The 17,067-nt window shown below is 38.1% G+C and overlaps 1 protein-coding gene across 1 annotated transcript; it reads right to left on the reverse strand.

Moving 5' to 3' along the window:
- Positions 1 to 185: 185 nt before the first annotated feature.
- prom2 (prominin 2) lies at positions 186 to 15,448 on the reverse strand. Its single transcript, XM_038296469.1, has 24 exons — positions 15,255 to 15,448; positions 13,806 to 14,153; positions 12,804 to 12,868; positions 11,418 to 11,623; positions 11,150 to 11,270; positions 9,304 to 9,367; positions 9,132 to 9,221; positions 6,803 to 6,999; positions 6,240 to 6,314; positions 5,968 to 6,031; positions 5,728 to 5,884; positions 5,492 to 5,644; positions 5,276 to 5,399; positions 4,201 to 4,289; positions 3,510 to 3,594; positions 3,281 to 3,424; positions 3,126 to 3,194; positions 2,944 to 3,033; positions 2,801 to 2,854; positions 2,621 to 2,701; positions 1,462 to 1,530; positions 1,284 to 1,373; positions 1,076 to 1,188; positions 186 to 981 (listed from the first exon to the last, which is right to left on the reverse strand). The coding sequence occupies exons 2-24, from the start codon at positions 14,053 to 14,055 to the stop codon at positions 930 to 932; spliced, it is 2,502 nt and encodes an 833-aa protein (XP_038152397.1). The 5' UTR covers positions 14,056 to 14,153; positions 15,255 to 15,448; the 3' UTR covers positions 186 to 929.
- Between the last annotated feature and the right edge of the window lie 1,619 nt (positions 15,449 to 17,067).

Below are 17,067 nucleotides of genomic sequence, written 5' to 3' on the forward strand. Positions count from 1 at the left end.
AAAAGTCAAAGAATATTTGTCACATTTTTGCCGCATCAGTCCAAACCTTATTTCTTCGTTCTTCTTAATCAGACTGGGTGATAAAAGCTCAGGTGCATTGCAAAATTTACCTCTAGCTATTTTCACAATGCAGAGCCGTTTCCTGTCTAGTGAGGGAAATCGAAACCAATAAAGCAACTTATTAAATTTTCGATGAACACTGATTTTATTTACAATTTTTTTTTCAGATAGAAAGATTCCAAATATTCAAAAATTACATCAAACAATCATGTAAAGTGCTGCGTATCAAAGGAAAGGAATTTATGCTGCAGGACTATGAAACAAAAGTCACTCTCAATGACATGTTAATAACAACAAAGGAAATCACTACTCAGTTAAAAAAAAAAGCTATAATGATATTGTAAAGTAAAAAAAAAAAAACAATCTGCTATTCAATTAAGGTATTTTAATTTAAAAAAAACATCTGTTCCTAACTTTACTGTAAATAAAAATAATAATTCTCACAAAAAACTTGTTTCCCATTGGCAACGGTTTGCTAAACCTCTGTAAAAACAGATATGTGTGCTTTTCAATATTAAGGAAATGTGGAGCTGATTTCAGACAGGAAATATTGAAAAAAAACTAAACATAAAGGCCTCCATATATCACTAAAATCCCTCAAGATGGGTTTAAAACGGAAACTTATGTTGTATGAAATGTGCCGTTTAAACACAGTAGTTGGAGTCATCTCTTTACTACAGTGAAAAACCTAAGTTTACAAATGAATTCAAGTAAATATCCTCGTAAAATGTCATTTTTTCAGTGTGTTTACCCAGGTGACAATGTGCCACATCTGTGCAATGGTGCCCCGTGTGCTTTTTTCGTTTTTTTTCCTCGAACATTTGTGCCTGAAGATCTGTTAAGAGGCTTCAATCAAACGTCATCCCGTCTCAGGTGGGTTTTAGCTGAGCCCGTGGGATGTGGTTCATAATGATGGGATTTCTGGACACAGAGAAATGAACAGCAGAGTCAGGCTGCTTCTGTCACATGAATGGAGCATGAGTCCGGCTCACATTCACATTTTTTTCCTACTTACTCAAAGACATCCGTGTATTTCATCCTCCTGTAGTATTTAGCTAACTTCATGGACAAGATGATGCTGGGAATGAAGAACATCATACACCAACCCAGGCTGAACCAGAACGCATTCTAAAACACAAGAGAGAAAACATTGATGAAAAGAGAAAATAGGAATTAGTCATTAGAATAAAGAAGGGATTAAGGAGAAAGTCTGCTCTCCTCACCAGAGACTCCACCATGTTAACACAAAGGACAACATCAGCCGAGTCTATAGCTCTGGCGACAGGCTCGCAGCGGCCGACCTGCTGTGTGATCTGAGGAAAATGGATGCATCACAAGGAATTATTTACGGACACATCATATAAGAGACTACAGATAAAAGATTTGAAGAGCTCATTTTACCATAATCGTGGTCCAGTCAGCGTAAGCACTGAAGTAATCCACCTGACAGTTTAAAAACCTCCTGCTTTCCTAAGATTTGCAAAAACAAAATGGTTGGAATTCAATTTATCCAAAAATCAGTCAAACAAACCCTACAATTCTCATGAAAACCTGTGAGGTGGCCGATTATTCTCAGCAACAGAACTGGTTTAACTCTTGTTCAAGAAAGACAAACTCCTAAATGTAAATGTCTTTGTTTAAACGCGGTATAAAAAAAAAATCATCTTATGATCGATAAAAAGTAAGCGTTAATTAACAGAATCAAAGGTTTAGTAAACGGAAATCTGTTTTTCTATTCATCCAGATTCTGTTTTACTTTCTAAACCTGAGATCATTGGAGCAACATTACATTTCTGATCATTTATGCCCTCATCATACTTTTCTATTTGCCTTAAGGTTTACACGTTAGGGCATAATCCTAACTACACAGTTTTATATACAGGTTATCATTTTATGCCTTTAAATATTTAAAGGCTTGATCTTTAACATAATTATAAACATGCATCGGTCTCAGTGAAGACCCGATAATGACTTTTTTACCATTCCAAAAAAGTTTTTTTCCAAGTATGAAGATGTTGAAGACAAACTTTTGAACTTGGAAAGTCCAGTGGATCTTTTTTAACTTTTTTGGAATAATTATGACCTGAATGACTGACAATCTTCACCAGCTCATGTTACCATCTGCAAGTTCTTCATCTGTATCTGTTATGTCAGTGGCGTTAACTCCAGCTTCACTTTTCATTAATTCAGCACAGATGTCACAAGATTAGGTGTTTCTTACAATAATCCCAACTTTTACACACTCCGAATTATGCAACTAAACAGGAGCGGATGTGACAAAGGAATTACTGCGACTACACAAAACATAAGTTCTGATTTTTCCCTTCCTTATCCATAAATGCGTACATTTCTAATAAAATCGACATAAATGAGGATAAATTCAGCTGAACACGCAATATAATTAATGCCCAGCGGCTGTGAAGCCAACAAATGCACTGTTTCCACTACATACCCTTCATTAATAAGCTGCACCTCCCCCCTCTCCATAAACGACCCCGAGCATTAACAGACCACATGGAGAACATTTCTTTAGACTCATGTGACTCGAAGCTCTACTCACGGTCTTTACAATCTGGGTTGTATTTGTGTTGAGGAAGTCTTGTGCTGCTCCAACTTTGCTCAGCACCTCCTCCACTGTCCCCTGAAAGGACCAGAGAGAAAAAAAAAATAAGATCCACAATGAAAAATTGAGGAGAATGAATAAGCTCAGCTTCCTGCAGCCCCAGGTCTCTGTACTCACATTGATTTTTCCTGTGGTGGACTGAAGGCTCTTCATGGATGAATTCAGGTTGTTCTGAGAGGCAGAAAGCAGTGTAAAGGAATAACCCATACTTAGGAGGTGAAAAGGGAATAGGTGACAAGAGAGACGAGCTGAGTCCTCACCACTTGTGGAAAGATGGTTGTTTCTATGTCTGCTTGAATTTGCCTCAGTTTGGAGGCTTCCACCTTAAGCTCACCTTGTATTCCTGGTGGCTATAAAAAGACAGTTTATAAAAAAGATTTAAAAAAAAGTGAGGCATAAACAGAAACATGACAAACTTCAGCGTTAGGGTAATGAGGCTCACTTGAGTGTCAGCCAGTTGATCAATTTTATCTGCTGTTGAATTCAAATTGATGCTTGAAATGTCATTCAGCTGTTAGAAGAAATAAAGATTTGAAAAGTGAACAGGTTGCAGAAAGATGCATGTAATGACAGTAGATAGATAGGAAAGAGCCTCACCTGCTGTGTAACGGCAGTGCTGTTGAAATCAGTCGCCTCAGCAGCAACGTTTTGAAGCCCTTTTATTATTTCGGGACTCAGGAGACTGACTGAAGACAGAGTGATATCGGTCTTTTCAAACTCCTCTTCGATCTGTGCTGTGTACTGTGTGCATGAGAGCATTGTAGCAGATACTTAATGAGGGAAAAGGTAAAAATGTTATAAACTATAGAGAGGCAAGAAAACTCACCTTAGACACATTGAGCACATCTGCGAGGTCTACAAGTTCATGCAAGTGGAGTGTCGTCCACAAAGGTTGGTTTTCTTTACAGTCCCTGGAAAGGTTGACATCAAATATAACTTCCACTCATTTTAACAAATAAAGAGGCAGTTTTAGATATAACTGTTTAAGTCACTCTCGCCCGTAAACAGCTGGAGATAGGACCCCGCTTGGGATGAATGGATGTTTAAGTCACTCAAGGCGGAAAAGACGTAGGTATTTCTAGCATCAGTGACATCCTGGACAAGCCTCTGCTTATGCAAACATTTAAATATGACTGTTTTTATGTTTGTTTGGTTTTTTTGATCCCACAGAAAAGGATGACTGTGGAAGAAATATCTCTTACTGTCATCACATGCGTTCAAAGATTTTGAATTGGAAAAGCTTCATGCATGATCAGAAAACTGGTAAAAATAAATATACATATTTTAGTGTTATTTAATTTTGTTTTAGTGCAAGAAATAATAGAATTGTTGTTTTTTTATAATGAGAAGGAATCGTTGATAAATCTTACATTTCATTTTAAATAAGTTCTGTTAAATTTAAAATGAGCCAAACCCTGTGAGGAACAGCTGTGTCACTGTTGTATTGTGACTATTTAAACACTGCTATTCCACCTATGGATATGGTCCTGCATTAGAGCTGACCCAGTGTTGCATACCTGTAGATATCAGAGAGGTTGATGTCAGTCTTGAGTCCCAAAGCAGGGCCTAATTCCAGTTGTGGGATTAAACCCGGAGTGTCAAGAAACTGTAGGCAAGAAAGACAGCAAATCCGGGATATTCATCATTTATTTATTCTTGCACTGCCCTGAACTTTCCACATCAATGCCTTTTTCCACCATGTCTCTCCTATACTGTTTACATTCGATCACTGCTGCACTTTATAAATGAAAATGCTCATTTTCACTGCTAAGCTGCTGCTCATTCACTGTCGAAAAGCTGTATGTTACAAAATTTTGTTAAGTATACACTGTGATTACAAAATGACAATAAAGTTTGTCTAAGTCTGTATTCTTATCCATGGGCACATATTTTAATTTCTAAGTTTATAAGATGATTCAAATATTCCACAGAAAATCCTTTTTATCAATAATTTTATACTACGCCACCTAACTGCTCCTATTTCGCAATGATGAGGTAAAGGCAAAGAATGCACTGACAGGTCTTCTAAAACCAGAATATTTTGTTATTGTTTTTCCTCCATATGTGAACCATTGAAAGGGCTAAGAAACAGTTATTTGGATAATAAGATTATCCAGATGTCTGGAAGACAACAGCCATCTGTGGTATTTTGTGAAAGCCCATGAAAAGTTTTGGTTGTACCATTTGGAACATTCCCATTTCAAGACACTGTAATCCCACACACTGCAGTTTACAACATGAAAGGAAATATCCTCCTTTGGATTGTTTTGCTTTGATTCGTTTCAGAGTCTTTAGTTTGCTAAAGAAGAAAAGTAGAATCCTAAAATGCATCCCATAAGAGATGAGCCAATTCAAAACCAGAGGCCAAAGGTAACTGGAAGGGTGATAAATGATTTGAAATCTTCTTCTTTGCAAATAAAAATCTGTATTTATGATCAGCTCCGCCAAGTTAACACTGCATAACTTCTGATTTAAAATAAAAGTTATGTTATCAGTTTAGCCTTTAAGGTTTAAAGTTTCCATTCAGATTTCATTTTTAAGGATTAAAGAGCCTTTTAAATGTTTTCTCACGGTGTGTGTAAATATCTCTACCTTTAGCAGCTGGCCATTATGCCATGGTCGACAAATTAATGTGTACATATTTCCCCCCAGTATGAAGAGCAGCACCACCAGTATCATGAAGATCCAAGAGAAGAGGAAGCTGAACCCTGCGCCCCTGCAACCACATCCAGGTCAAGACGTTTAAAAACTCTCCAGCAGCTACATGAAAACAGCAGGATGATTCATGTTAGTCCGTCCGTCACTCACATCATGAAAAAGATGCCTCCGCAGTCTGAGGTGCAGGAGCGGTTGGCTGGGTCTGCCTTTGGGGACAGACCCAAAGGGCCCAGAACCAGACCCAGGATGTTACAGACCACCACCAGGAGGACCACGCAGCACAGGGCCACACCCACTGCCCATCTGAGGTCAAATGATTCAATAATTAGGGGATTTATCTGTTTTTTTCTTCTCTTTATCACTTATCTTGCTACTGTTATAGTTACCTGATATTTTCAAATCTTTGAACTTCAGGTGAAACTGTTTCAATCTGGTTTTGCACCTGGTCCAGAGTCCCTGTCACATCTCTTAAAGCTGATAGGTCCAGTTCATTGGAAACCTGTGAAATCTGGTTTTCTATTTCCTGCAGCTGCTGTTTGCTTTCTAAAACATAAAAGAAAAAGACACATATGCAGCCATTATTCATTTAGAGAAAATTTGCCATGGCGAATTTAATTTTCACTCACGTGTAACCAAATCCTCTGTCTCATTGGTCACCCTCTGAGGAATGGTGCTGTAAAACTTTTCCGCCTGTAAAACAATCAAAACAGGTTTTCTAAATATACCTCTGATGTGTCAGAGGTAGATCAGTGCTGTCATTGCCTTTTCTATCATAAAACTCAGTTTGCCGTGACCTAAAGGAACTGTTCCCATTTTAAACCTAATCAAAAACTTTACAACAAAGAAAAAGAAATTACTGTTTTCAGACCACTTGTGTTTGGATTGTTTTTTTACTGACCTCAATTATATTAGACTGGAGGTCACCTTTAATGACATCATCCACTGCAGACTGATACTCACGCAGGCTGGGGGCCTGGGGAGAACAAACATAAAAACATGTAGTACCTTACAGTAACAGAAGAGGGCAGCAGAGCACAAAAAGCAGCTAGAATAATGCCAGTATAGACAAGCTAGGGCAAAACCATGAGGGATATTCAGAGAGGAGGAGGAGAGGAAAGGAGATAGAAGAGGGGGGGTAGTTTAGGAGGTGGAGGGGAAAGGCAGCCTTCAGGCAGATCCGCAGAAAGATGAGGCTCCGTCAGTCAATGTCTCAGCTTGCATCAAACAATGAGTAATTTCATAAATCTTTTCTTTTTGTTTATTCATGAGAATCTGCCTAAGGGCAGAATCTCTGCAGTCCTGACTCATCTCTTCCATAAAACATTTCTGCTAACAGAACTGGATGTTCAGAACCCTCTTTTTTTTAAGTGTTCTTGTCAATAAGGCATTTTGGGAACCTAGAATTCACCAATTGAAGAAGATAAAAAATCAATAAAACACTTAATCAAAACCAGCACTTACAGATATGGTCGCATCCACAGTTAGTTCCTCCACTTCTCCTGCTAGGCTGCCACAATTAACACAACCTGGCTTGGACAGCGTCTTCTGGATCCGGCCTTTGAAGGCAGTGACGTTGGCCTGAATAATGTCTAAGCTGGACTGAAGTTGGGTCAGAGACGAGTTCAGCTTGTCCAGGAGGTCGCTGGTGTTCAAACTTTCTGCTCATTTAAACAAAAAACACACAGAGCATAGAAACTGTAGTACTTCTCTGACGGCCTCAGGTCAATCGAGGACAAGAGAAGTCACATTATAAAACATAATGTAAAACAACAGTTAAAAGGCAATCAACACTTTAATGACAAGTCACTTCAAATCAAAATGGAGGAATTGACAGTGATTGAAAGAGTGCATTGATCTTTAGGTCAATGCACATATTTGCATATTTGCAATGCACACTAACTCACATATTTCCATTTTGTAGCCTTTTACTAACACCACTGTGCATCTGTTTGTTTTTATTTGACTGGGGGGTGTTAGTAATCATGAAGATAACACACATAAAACTACATTTCAATGTAGATTTTAATTCAATTCTACCATATTTGATGAATACTATGATAACCTTGGTTTTTTATTTTGTCAAATTAAGGCATACTTATCAAGGACAAGTTAAAGGAATAGTACACCCAAAACATGATTAGCCTTCATTTTCTACTCACCCCCATGCTGAACAACACTCTGGAGTACTTTTTTGATATCTCAAATGCATCTGGAGATCTGGGAGGCTTCTTGCTGTCTGCTGACATTCAAATAATGGAGGTGCCCAGCGCCCGAGACAGAAAGGTCCATAAAAGTCCACAAAAAACCTGTCAATGTTCCTCCATACTGCTCGTCCAATGTATTCCAAGTGTCCTGAGTGGGTAGCGTCCAGAATTTACTCGAAAAGAAGTCATTTAGAATGTTTTTAGAGCATAAACAGTAGTGTATAGGATTTCCTGAAAGCGCACACATGCGCGTTCACGACGCTACGGAAGCCGGCAGACCAAACCAGATGAAAGTGCGCATTCAGCGTCTGCTCTGCCAATAATGCAAGCGTAGAAGAAGAAATGTGCTGTTTACCTGTGCAAAGAAAGAAACAACGAAAGAAAAATGTCTGAGGACTTCAGTGTTGAGGAAGAGCATGAGTTCTTTGCCGAGCTGAATGCGCTGGTTTGGTCTGCCGGCTTCCGTAGCGTCGTGAACGCGCATGTGCGCGCTTTCAGGAAATCCTATACACTACTGTTTATGCTCTAAAAACATTCTAAATGACTTCGTTTCGAGTAAATTCTGGATGCTACCCACTCAGGATACTTTCAATACATTGGACGAGCAGTATGGAGGAATATTGACACGTTTTTTGTGGACTTTTATGGACCTTTCTGTCTCGGGCACAATAGACCTCCATTATTTGAATGTCAGCAGACAGCAAGAAACCTCCCAGATCTCCAGATGCATTTGAGATATCAAAAAAGTACTCCAGAGTGTTGTTCAGCATGGGGGTGAGTAGAAAATGAAGGCTAATCATGTTTTGGGTGTACTATTCCTTTAAGGCAAGTAAATTGGAGTAAAGCCAATTAAAAACACATTGAGGTATAAATCTACCATTGATAGAATTATGCATACATTTAAAAAGTTATTTCTTCTTTCCATGAATGATTTCACTTAAACTTAAGGTTATTTTAAACAGTTGTTTGTATGAGATTAATCTGCTGCAATAAAATATTAATTTAATTTAGGGTTCAGCAAAACAGACATAGAAAATACATAGACGCAGCATTATTTTGTGCTGAGTAATAAATTTCTAGGAAAACTTTTACAACTGTCATTTATTTTATATCTGAGGACAAAACTGGATTAATTTGGGGTCCAAGACGCAGGCAGATAATAAACCGTAAATCAAAGTCACTGAGAAGTAGATGCTTAAATATCCACGCTGCATCCTAAAGAACCCATAGATCAACGTTATAAGAATCAGAAACGAAACAATGGGATTAATTATGCTCTGCACTGGAATCGGCTCTTTGTCGAGCTAAACCAAAGCAGCCACTCCACACAAAGGCTCAGTCAGTACACTTCTCAACTGTGTGGATATCAGGCCTTGCAGTAATGTTCAGTGGGAGCAGCTGACCAGTCAGAACTTGTCTTTCTATTTTAATCCTTAAACTGAAGATAAAAAAGGGGGGAAATGCCCTGCATTTATTTTGTCTTCCTTCATATCAGAGTAGGAAGCAGACGTGTTCATTTGCAAACATGAATCAATGCATTTGCATTTTCTGACCCCAGCCATGCAGGTAAAACAGGGAAATCATACCTTGGTGTAGAAGTTTGACCGCCTGCAGAGCTGGATTAAATGTTCCACTAAAGCGCTGTTGAATTTTCTCTCCCACCTGTTGTCCAATATCTGTAATATGTAAACATTTCAGCATGTTACAGATATGGCAATGCAGTGTTTCCTCTGAACTTTAGTAGTTCCCTTTTCTTACCGTTTAAGTTTCTGCTAACCGCCTGCACAGTTCTCTTGCCCTCATTCGTCACATCTTCCACTTGCTGACATCAAACAATGAAAAAGTGAAGTGTTAAACAACCCAAATAATTGTGAGATGAATAGAAAATTCCATACAGAACATCTGCACTTCTAAAGGTTAAAAATCTGAAGAGTGTGGTGTGCAGTTTTACTGCAGCAGTTTGGAGGCATGTTTCTACAAGTTAAGCATGTTTAAAGAGATAATGCCCAGAGATGGAGATCGTTTGAAGACAGCAACTTTAATGTCTGCCACTGTCTGTCTTGGATAAATTTGCTTGGGTTGAAACCATTGAATTGAAACTGTTCACATGTCCAATGTCAGTTTTGTGCCAACTAAAAAATTTTTATTTTGTTGTTATGTGACCAAAGCACCTTCTACCATATGTTTGACCCGTACCCTGCGTGGCTTGTGGCAGACCGCTAACTTGCTTTTCTGATTCAGTGGCTTTATTTTTGCTATTTTCCCATTAAAAACAAATTAGTGGACTTCACAACAGGGAGCTGTCCTGTTAACAGATTTTTTCCAAGTTCTAGTAGCTTGGTGGTCATGTCCTGTTCTTATCATTTTCAGATTAAAGGTTTATCTGTAATATGTTTAAAGCTGGTTTCCATTATAACAAACTGGACTAGACTCAAAACACTGAGGTTCTGTATAAGAAAGGTCAGATCAGACTCTTCCTGCTGAGGAGACTGAGGGCTTTTGGAGTGCAGGGGGCGCTCCTAAAGACCCTCTATGACTCTGTTGTGGCATCAGCCATCTTCTATGCAGCTGTCTGTTGGAGCAGTGGCTTATCTGTAGCTGAGAGAAAGCGGCTGGATAAGCTGATCAGGAAGATCAGCTCTATGATTTCCTCTGGACTCAGTGCAGGAGGTGGAAAACAAAAGGACTCTATCTAAAATAACATGTCTGTTGGAAAATGTCTCCCACCCCATGCATGAAGCTGTTGCAGAACTGGAGAGCTCTTTCATCCACAGACTGCTGCACCCTATATGCACCAGGGAGCGTTATCACAGATCCTTCTTCCCAGCAGCTGTAAGGCTTTATAACCATCACTGTTCCCAACAGCCTCAATAAGTTGTTACATTCATGCTGATTTAGCTGTTTCTGCCTTTGTCAGTTAAATAAAATGCTGCTGTCATTTTGCACATCTGATGTTGCTGCTATTTTCAAATATGTAAAAATGCCCATAGCTGTATATTGGTTATTTATTCTCCAGGTGCACAGTATTTATACTGTTAAAACACTTTACAGTGCAGTATTTTATTTGTTTATTTTTTTACTTTTCACTATTATGTTATTCTTATACATCTTGTAAGGTCCACATTGTGTGACCTATTTTTTTTCTTTTGGTGCTGTTGCTGCTGTAAACACCAGAATTTCCCCATTGTGGGACAATAAAGGGATTTTCTAGTCTATTCTATTCTTTTCTACAAAGCCTTCTATTGGTTACAATGGGTTTTATATTGGGGTTTAAGAAACCACGGTTCTTTCATTACATTTCTAAAAAAATATCTCAAGCAATCTGCATCATTTTACGTTCAGCTTGGATGTGTAATCCTTTTTTCCGTCTATCTCATAAAATCGCAATAAAATTCAGGAGAGTTTGGTTTGTAATAAACAGTTCAAGGGCTTAGAGAAAGTTCAGGTGGCGCCGTAAACCCTCTTAGTTGGGGGCGTATTGATGGAGACCAGAGCTTCCTAGTGGAATTTGTATTTTAATGTTTAACGTAAATCAAAGAGATAAAACGATAAACTCCCACAAACGTCTGTGTTGTGTGACGTGTAGGTGACGTTTTTCACTCGCCTGTGGCACAGCTGTGAGGAAGCTGCTCATGTCCCCTATGGTGTTTTTGAGCTCCAGAGGACTCTGCTCCACACTCAGTTTAAAAGCTTCATTGCTTCTGAACATGCACACATTGCCGGCTCTGCAACAAGGAATCGAGTGACACAAGACAGTTAAATTTGCTTAAAAATGGTTTACCCAACAGATGCACCCATGCAGTGAGCTGCACACATTTGAATGAACTTCTTCCATGTCTTAAAAACAAACACAGACTAACATACATACTCACAAGATAATGATTGTGATTGAAAATAAGCTGAAGTAGAGAGTTCTTCTGAGACAGTGGGTGGAGGATGTCTGCTTCTGCTGCATCTTCCCACCACAGTTACCACAGCATCGACAGCAAGCCACGAAGAAAGCTATTATAGGCATCAGGACAATGTAGAGAATCCCAATGGCGATACAAACAAGGAAACCCACTTCGTACACCAGGATCTAAGTGGAAGCCAAAAAAAAAAAAAAACCCACATAATAATCAGGTCTTTGTATGATGCCAGACAGCAGTGGCAGACATCGAAAAACAACTTTATCTTTAATGTTAAAACAGGTTACAACCATCAGAATAACAGAGCTTTAGCGGCTTCAGAGAAAAACCCCCGAAATGAATACATTGATAAATTAAGTTATGAGCAATAAACACACAAAGATAGAAGCTGGAAAAAGAAATAAAAGCTGAGAAACAAGCTAAAATCTTCTCAAATTTACGAAACAACCCTAAATTAAATGAGAAACGTAATGGTAGATGGTTTATCCCTAACAATGAAAAAAGGTTTCCGATCTCCAAGTTAACTAATAAGAAGCATCTCTGAATGAATAAGACTAAGACTGTTGCAACCTTACATGATGCAAAACATACGGACACTATTGCTTACAGAAGTATTTCCAAACTTTCACCTAATCCAGTGAGTAACATTAAGGCAATAATCTTGAAGCGGAAAGAACATAACTTAACCCTAAACCTGCCTTGAACAATCTTTGCCTCATAGGCTCAGTGGAGTTGTCTAAGAGCCAACGAAAGAGTTCAGCGTCCTCTTAAACTGGCAGGTTCTGTTGCTTTTTCAAGAAAACCATTAATCAGGAACTCAAGTACCATCCGTCATGGCCAACATAAACATCCACCGCTCAAGAAAAAAAGGGAACAAAAAAAAAACTCTTAAAGGAATTATACATTATAACCTGGTAAACATTTTTATTGGACATTAAAACTGTTTGGATTATTGCTCAGAGGGGCTGCGGAAAAAAAAATTACTTTACTTTCAGAAAATGTCATTCTTTACAGTGTATAACATAACCATTAATCGCTTACTAAATTAGTTGATTTCATCTGTGATCTCAGTAATTGATTAGTTACTGTGAATTGTTTCATGGAGAAAGGGGGGGGGGGGCTGTCAGAGGAAACTGAGTGGGTTTAGGCAGATAAAAGTTCTATAATGGTGAAAAACATGGAGAAGGCTGGCAGAGCAGCATGAGTCAAATACACACTTGAGATATTTATCTGATTCATGCATGCATTTAGTTAATCTGTTTGCATGTGGCAAATATAAAGTATGCTCTAATATAAACATGTGAATTATTTTCCAAGTATCATACATCAAACTCAAGAACATTTACTTACAGCTTTTGTCAGCTCTTGATTTGAGAACACCTCCCCAGGATTGTTGACTACTCGCAGGATTAAATCTAGGAAGAAACGTGAGAGAAAACTTTCTTTATTATCAAAGAACGCTGTTTTGCTGTTTCGTGCTGCTTCGTGTCATCTCTGTGTACAGTTCCTGGCCTCAGGGACAGCGTGTCCTGCCCTTTATAAAAGATTTTATAATTTTCACATTGTATGAGAGGAAATCTGACACCGACATCTTCTGGTAACTAGGAGACGGGTGGGCCTTCAGGAGATTACACAATAGAAAGCCTGTCATTTATGTTACCACTTAACCCTGTTATTGTGTACTTCATTCACATAAAAAGTCGTTTCTGGTAAGTGAGACGAAACGCTCAGGTGGTGATCAAACAAGCCTTTTATGCACCTTTTTTTTTTACAATATGAGTGACATCAAACAATGACCTCGCTATAAATACAATCCCTTATTCTTTTACGTCATGCTTTTATACATTTACAGCCTGAGGTGTTGGGATTTGTGCTGACTGAGGCACGCAGGCTTGAAAAACTCCTTCAATCATTACCTTTTTGGTCATAGAGAGATGAAAGAGTGTTAACTTTTATATTCGTAAAAAGGTTTTCTATATATCTTTAGGTGAGTTTTACTGAGTTTAGGTTAAAAAAAATCTTATTTAAAATCAATATCAAGTTGGAATAATAAGTTTAACAGAGGCTGCTTTATAGGTCAAGTTCAACAAATCACACAAGCATACAATTGTCTGCATGTTTGCTATAAGACAGGAGACAAATGATCTAAGGCAAGAAACCAAATACAGGTTAACGATTGACTGAGCAATTTGTGAGCGATTCTGTTTACTTAATGGTTGACCATTCCTAGGATGTTTATGTTCATGTTACCAAGTTCTTCACCCCATAGGTAAAGTTTGAATAGAAACTTTGCTCTATTGTTAAAGGCATCTATATGTGATTAAAATAGAAGACAGCAGCAGATTCACCTACCTGTAGGAAAAGGATGAGGCTGAACTGTGCCAAGAAAGGAACGAACAAAAGGCATCAGAAAGTCCGCATTGGAGTTCTTTTGGACCATGTTGTTGTATTGAGGCTGGGTGATGTTCTGAGCGGATTCCCCTGCTTGACATGTGAGCTGGGCAGAACCGGCCTGGACCAAGCTGAGGCCCAGCAGCAGCAGCAACATCGTCCCTTCAGAAGCACCGTTTGGCCATCTCCACATATTCCCACATAAGCACATGTTCTTTGGTTAAAGTGGGTCGGACGACTTTATCAGAAGAAGAGGAGGAAACAGTCCGAGTTTGATTAACTCATGGTGCAAGCTCTGTCTGAACGCACCTGGAAACAAGAAGAACTGACTGAATACAATGCTCCACTCAGACAAGAAAGCCGCCACAGTGATCAAAGAAGAAATTCATAGAAACCCACAGAGTGACTCAGACAATCACAAAGACAGGATTAAAGCGGTTCCCTAAAGTGTGGCAGTGGAAATAAAAGCTGTTGTCTATCAGAGTAATGACAATAAAATTTTAGAAAGGGAAATCATAGATGTTTAATGATTGTCTATTTGATTTCAGAAATAACTGTTCCCTTTTACAAACGTGTGGAGGATGTTGGCTTTTTACTGTATTGTTATATGAAAAAGTCAGGGAACTAACGTGACGTGAGCAACCTATGTGTTCAGAGTGTAAACAAGCATATCAGCTGCTGTTACCTGCATCAGTTTTGTTTATACCAAACCCTTCCTGTTCTGCAAGGCTCCAAAGATGGCCATATTCCATCTATCTGGGCATCTATTAACCCTTTAAATCCTGACACAGGAAATAACACCCAGACGTGCCTTTTTTTATATATATATCTATAGATATAGATATATATATATCTATATAGATATATATATCTATATCTATATAGATATAGATATATATATATAGATATATTGGCGGCCTTAAGCTTCTACTTGAACATATATAATTCAGTTCAGAAAAAAACAGAAAAAAAATCAGGTGTTGCTTCAAAAAATTATACAAATATATATATATATATAAAGATATATTTATATATATATATATATATATATATATATATATATATATATATATATATATATATATATATATATATATATATATATATATATATATATATATATATATATATATATATGTGTGTGTGTGTGTGTATGTATTAAAGATATATTAGTGCATTCTTCCTTTTAAAATCGTTCTAACTTATAAACTTAGTAAAACAAAGCTCAAGAAATTAACATTCTCTGTGAAACAAGGAGAATTTTTCAGAAATCTGCCTAAACATGTCATTTGATTATAGAAACAAATGGAGAAAAAAAACATCAAAGCAGTATACAAGAAAGCTGTAAAAATAAGATGAAGAAACAGTGTAAGGAGCAGCAGCAGGTAGAGTTTGTAGTTTCCAACTCACCTCTCTGAAGCCGAAAAGCAAAGTTCCACTAATGTCCACCTGATCCGGAGCTATTCAGAGGAGGGTGTGGGAGTTTTTTTTTCTGGGAAAGCCAATCTGGTACGGCCTGCGTCTAGTGGGAAGTTGTCTGTTTGCGGGGGAGAGCACAGTGTTGGCAATGAGGAGGGAGGGAGTGAGAGAGAAAAGGGGACTGAAAAAGAGAAGGAAAGGGAGGGTCCTAAATACACAATGGATAGAGAGAAAGAGATCAGGAGGTCTGACTGAGGAACACATAGGAAACATGACTGGCAAACTTCCCAGATCTTGGATTATGGTGTATGTACAAGGTTTGTTTAAGTGCTGCGTAAACCCTGACAGAAGTAAGAAATACAAACCCGCTGACCAAACCTGGTTCCAAACAGGGTCGATATTTGTTGCCTCACTACAAAAAAAGGAACAGATTAATTTTACAGTCAGAGGTGCATGCAAAGTGGGTAAATTTGCAACTGAGATGTGAGCACATAACAACGAGTGCAGCTTTATCTGTGCAGAATAAGATAGCTGAGGGAGTTACTGTTGGGTTTACTGGGATACAAAATATCTAAAGCAGGTCAAGAAACCCTGCCAGAAATATTTGGCACATTGGAAACAGCTGAAAAATGTTAACTAAAGTATCACATAGCTTTTTAGCACCCCTCTGCTGAAAAATGTTCCAGTAAGTAAACTGATGCCTATCTGTCTCAACAAAGCTCACATTAAAAGCTTCAAAACAGGAACTGGGACAGGACAGAACCTGTAGAGACATACCTTTCCAGAGATTATCTCTTCTTTTAATTATCGTTGGAGTTTAGAGGTAGATTTGAGTGCAAAGTTTACTCGGAAATAAAAAACTCTTAGGTTACAGGATCAACCGTTAAATAAATCTGTTTAAATCTATAGATTCTTCTAACTGCGGCTGATAGGAAAACAGTGACGGGATTATCTGTCTTCTTCTGTTTTCTTTGATCAGGTGCACACTAGCTAATCGCCCATAACTGGTTAACCTCAGCCTACTGTCATCAATTACAAGCTGATCCTTTAATCTGATGATCTTAAAGCTTTGGCACGTGATCATCACCACAACCCTATCGTGCATTAAATGAAGCTGTTCTCTGAAAATGTGCTTCATGGTCATTTTAGTATTATGGTCATAGCAAAATTGTCCTGCATACCATTTAAATATGGGTGGAAATTAATTCTAGTGTAATCTTACACTGAAAATTTGGGGGGGAAATCCTACAGTGTTGCAACTTTTATTGGTTAAAGAAAAGGGCGGTTAGGTAGGTTTGATGATAATAAATCTTCTTTCTGAATTTTTGGTTGTCACTTTCTCATTTTGTTATTCACCCTCAACACTTCCCTTCTTTCCTCTTTCCCTATTATCATGTGTTGACTCCTCTCTGTGTTTGTATCCTTACTTCACTTTCCTGCTGCCTTTCATCCTTCCTTCTTTCCTAGTGTCCTTTTTTTGGAGGCTTCATAATGAAAACCAAACAACCGCAGAATAATCTCTCATAAATCCAGCTGAATATGAGTTTGTTATTGTTTTTTAAGACAGGCACATGATTATCAGAAAAAGTAATGGGTTTTTTTTCCACATGAAACATATGTAGTAACCAAGTTATACTAAATATAACTAAATTAATTTTATCCTTATTTTAGTGCTGTAATAATATGAGCGGAGGAGTGATATTAACCTTTATCCAGGGTGAAATATTGAAAGAATGTCAGTTAATAAAGGGGAGATTTCTATACTTTATTGATGGAACTGCCAGTAACAGTAGCAAGGCAGTGG

Source organism: Cyprinodon tularosa, unplaced genomic scaffold, assembly GCF_016077235.1.
Source record: "Cyprinodon tularosa strain WSP-4 unplaced genomic scaffold, ASM1607723v1 ctg37, whole genome shotgun sequence".
NCBI lineage: Eukaryota > Metazoa > Chordata > Actinopteri > Cyprinodontiformes > Cyprinodontidae > Cyprinodon > Cyprinodon tularosa.

What these genes read in the sequence shown, in the direction of transcription:
- prom2 (XM_038296469.1), bottom strand. Translation starts at nt 14,055, where the DNA reads ATGTGCTTATGTGGGAATATGTGGAGATGGCCAAACGGTGCTTCTGAA. An exon ending in GGTTAGCAGAAACTTAAACG is followed by an intron (nt 9,222 to 9,303) that starts GTAAGAAAAGGG and finishes TACATATTACAG; the next exon opens with ATATTGGACAACAGGTGGGA. An exon ending in CTGTGGATGCGACCATATCT is followed by an intron (nt 6,315 to 6,802) that starts GTAAGTGCTGGT and finishes TGTTCTCCCCAG; the next exon opens with GCCCCCAGCCTGCGTGAGTA.